The sequence below is a fragment of the Mercenaria mercenaria genome, chromosome 2 (genome assembly GCF_021730395.1).
Source record: "Mercenaria mercenaria strain notata chromosome 2, MADL_Memer_1, whole genome shotgun sequence".
NCBI lineage: Eukaryota > Metazoa > Mollusca > Bivalvia > Venerida > Veneridae > Mercenaria > Mercenaria mercenaria.
The window spans coordinates 93,545,669-93,549,705 of record NC_069362.1 but is presented as its reverse complement, the minus strand read 5'-3'; the positions used below and the strand labels follow the sequence as shown (position 1 = coordinate 93,549,705).

The window sequence follows — 4,037 nt, the reverse complement described above, 5'->3', positions numbered from 1 at the left end:
CAGTATCTTTTTGTCTAAGACAGTCTCAAACATACAGTGATTCTGAAATGACTTGCATGGAATCTCTGTTCAAATTCTGTTGCAAATATTATCCAATTTTGATTATTTAAAAATGTGGATGTTAATTTTTAATTACTATTTGTATTAATATCTTAATATCTATCAGGTTGGTAACTTCTTTATTTTAGGGCTTTCAATAAACGTGTTTCGAATTTTGGGTCAGCCATACTTGCTGTAACATATTTGTTTAAGTAATTTTCGATTTCATTAGATAAGTAAGAAGCAATGATATTTTCAGATGTTAATAACAATAGATAATTGTCTTTACATAGCACAGATTTCGAAATTACAGTCGATAGAATGAACATTTTAACCTCGTCTAGGAGATTTTCATTTGAAAGAATGAATATAAAATGTCTTGATTGATCCAGCTTTTCCTGAATTTCATCACGAATGTCTGTACCAGGGGCAAACTCATTTTCAAAAATTCTTATATCTATATTATTTACTTGTAAGTCAGGAATAAGTTTTTTTCTTATTTCATTGTCTAGTTCATCTGGATATGTAATATACACTAAATTGTTTTTAAAATCAATATCCGAGTCACTTCTATCCTCAATCATTGGTATACTTATTTCTTCGATGTTTTCATCTTCTCCATTCTTGTTACTAGTCTGCTTTGGCATAAGATACAAAACGCTCGATTGCAGAATTTTAGATTTCCTTTTGATGAATTTGCCAGTCTTTATATATTTTCTAAGATTTATGTCTTGGCATTTATGCACTATTTCGCTATCCACTATCAAAATGATAGAGTTTGAATAATTGTTAATAGCTGTTTCGTAAGCTATATTCCATGCTGACATCAGCAGATCATCGTTAAACGTGTCTTCCGTCACTGAGAATATGATTTTTCTTGATTTGTTAATTAATTGTTCAATGTTGTTCAGAAATGTGAAGCCAACAACAAGATCTTCATACAGGTTCAAAACAGTATACCCTTTGATGACTAGACCTTTGACTATATTCTTTTGCACAAAAGCATCGTCATTGTGTGAATAAAGCACAAAAGCATCATATTCCATATTTGCATCATCGTGTTTTTGTTTATCAAATGAATGAATCCCAAAGTGCATAAAGAGTAACACTTTAATTGTGAATCTTTGGAAATATATCAGCAGAGATATTGAAACTAAAACAAATAAAGTACAACCTGTTACAACTGATGGAAAAATTATATGTTCGGAAATACTCGTTGTAGACTGGGAATGACAAACAAAAAATGATTCCGACACAGATACCATTTGGTTTACTTTGCTTGTATTATAAGAACATTCAATTGCATTCCAGTCTGTAACTGGGCTCGTTCTTTTGAGGAGCCACGTTTTCATCCAGCGGATGCGACAGTCACAGAGAAAAGGGTTGTTTGCAAGTGTTAGCATTCTAATATTGGTTGACATTATTTGAACAGGAAAACTTGTTAAGTTATTATGGTCTAATTTTAAAGATGTTAAATTTGTCAGTGCAATTGCTGCAGTTGGTGTAATTACGTTTATTCTGTTGTGTGAGGCATCAAGTACCGTTGTATTTCTGAAGTAGTCCCTAGCAGTTAACTGTGTTAGACTTGTGTTTTGAAACCAAAGTTCTAGTTTCCCAGTTGGCATTTTTTCAGGCAAATGTGTAATGTTTAAATTTCTGCAGTCGACAATGATTGTGCTGCTATAATTATTGTGTCCATTTGCAGTTTGTCTGGTTTCACGCGCAAAACAAGAGCAACAGTCTGGGCAGTTTTCAATTAAAATTGGACAGTAAGTCTCGTCTGTTGATATACTCGAAACAAGTCTCCCTTTCAATTCCAAAGGGTACACACATATCCACTTTATACCCGTCACTGAATCTTTATTTATCTCTGAAATCAGTTGTGGAATATTTGGCATACATGTGCAGTCTATTGGATTTCCGGTAAGGCTTACATAAAAAGCTTTGATTAAATCTTGAAATTTAAACATCAGTGATTCACTCGTCACAGCATTTTCAATAGTTCCTATTTGATTGAAAGATAGGTCGAGAATGGCCCTTCGTAGGAAATATTTATTGTCAGGTGAAAAGTCAGATCCAGATCGTCGTACTGCATTGCTTACGTAAGCTGCAGTAAGGTCGTTGTGACTTAGACTGTCTATAAATGCTTGAAAACTACTTGAATTTATTCTACAATGACTAACAAATATCTGAGCAACTCCGTCGGCATACAGAGGGTAAACTGGAATCTTTTCAAGAGGATTCCACGATAACTTTAGTGTCCTTATAGAATGAATTTGACCTTTTAAAAAATCGTCTGGTAATTCTGTGATTTCATTATTTTCAAGATTTACCTCTTCTAATTTTGTTAGGTGTTTAAATTGACCTTGATTTAAGATTTTAATTTTGTTGTTAGACAAATCAAGGAGAAGCAGATTATGTAGCCAGTTAAACACATCGGGGAGTAAGACTGTCAGTTTGTTCATTCTCAAATACAAATACTTCAGTTTTGTTAACATTTGGAACACGTTTAGATCTATCATCTCCAGGTCATTGTAAGATAGGTCCAGTCGCGTTAAACCACTAACATTTCTGAATGTATTGTCATTCAGACTTTTCAAATGGATACTGTTTAACGTAATTATAGATATATCTCCAATGAATTTCACGTTGCTGATGTTTACATCGCTACTACGTATTGTTATTTCTCTTGGGAATGACGATGCATTCTTTACAACACTTTCATAATTTGAAGACAGGTATGATATATACTTGCCTTCTGGTGTATCAATATATACATTTGTCCATGGATATGTCACAAAAGATTTTGTCAAGTTAACGTATTTCAAATTTAATGTTTGAAGTTTTGGAAATGTGTGTTGTAGTAAATCTTGTTTAATTTCATATTGTTCATGGAAACAACCTTCTAGCTTTAGATTGAAAACTGTTTCAAACGGTTTGCTACAGAATTCCCAAAAAAATCTTGCTGCCCTGATAGCAGAAGATCTGCTGTTTGTATCACATGGAAGACGGGATGAAAGAATTTGTAATTGAGCAAGACTAGAGCAGTCGGATTCTGGATGTATTATTGAAGAATTTGTCTGAAGTATGGACCATATTCTTCCATGGTTCTTCAAGATGTGTAACTCATTTACAAACAGTGAACAACTTCGTAACACTATTTGTACTGCTACTTTAACTTTGTGATTTTTGTTTTGTTCCAATGAAGAGTTCAAGTGAATATCGTTTCCCACTGCATCTTCATAACAGAATATTCTTAAACTGATGAACAATTCCTTTCTATTGTGCCTAAAGCTTGAATTGTATAAAGTGCTCAGATTCGTGTATAATCCACTCAGATCAATTTCACATCCAGACTGATTTTCTGCAAGCAAGTATGTTATTTCTCCATCCAATGAGCTATTATATCTAATGGATGTATCCGACCCAATCACCTTGTACATGCACGGTTTCCTATTCTCCTGTCCAATAGCTAGACCAAGTATCGCTCCAATAATAACTAAGATCATATTCTTTATATTAACGTTTTGTCATCCAGAGGTTCAAGTGTTTTACACATCAAATCATGCTACATTCGTTTTCACTCTGTTAAAACTGAATTATTTATCAATACGTTAGTATTCAACAGTACAGAAATTACCACGCATGACCTTTTTGTTCGACCGGGTACAGAAAGACATAAATGTCCCATATTTGATTAAATGGGTGTAACTTAAAAGATTTTAACACTAGCATTTATCGGGTTATTCAAGCATATGAAATATATAGAGCAACCTTTACTAATACTTTTTAAGTTAACATTAATTAACTTTATATATTGTGTAGAATATACAATAACGAATCAGATTAACATCAACTGAATTGAAATGGAAATAATGCAGTTAGATATTTCAATAGAACAAAGCTACGCAACATTTTCATTATCTGTGATACATGATTATTTAGACTTTAATTGCCAGTTTTGTTCAACGTTTATAGAGTGTCACATGCCGGGTCAT

At 33.0% G+C, this 4,037-nt stretch overlaps 1 protein-coding gene across 1 annotated transcript; it reads right to left on the bottom strand.

Moving 5' to 3' along the window:
• Nucleotides 1–179: 179 nt before the first annotated feature.
• LOC123562379 (protein toll-like) lies at nucleotides 180–3,548 on the bottom strand. The gene has a single exon (XM_053527307.1). It carries the CDS (start codon nucleotides 3,546–3,548, stop codon nucleotides 180–182), a length of 3,369 nt encoding a protein of 1,122 aa, XP_053383282.1.
• Between the last annotated feature and the right edge of the window lie 489 nt (nucleotides 3,549–4,037).

Excerpts from the sequence above, each read along its gene's own strand:
- LOC123562379 (XM_053527307.1), bottom strand. The coding sequence starts at position 3,548 with ATGATCTTAGTTATTATTGGAGCGATACTTGGTCTAGCTATTGGACAG.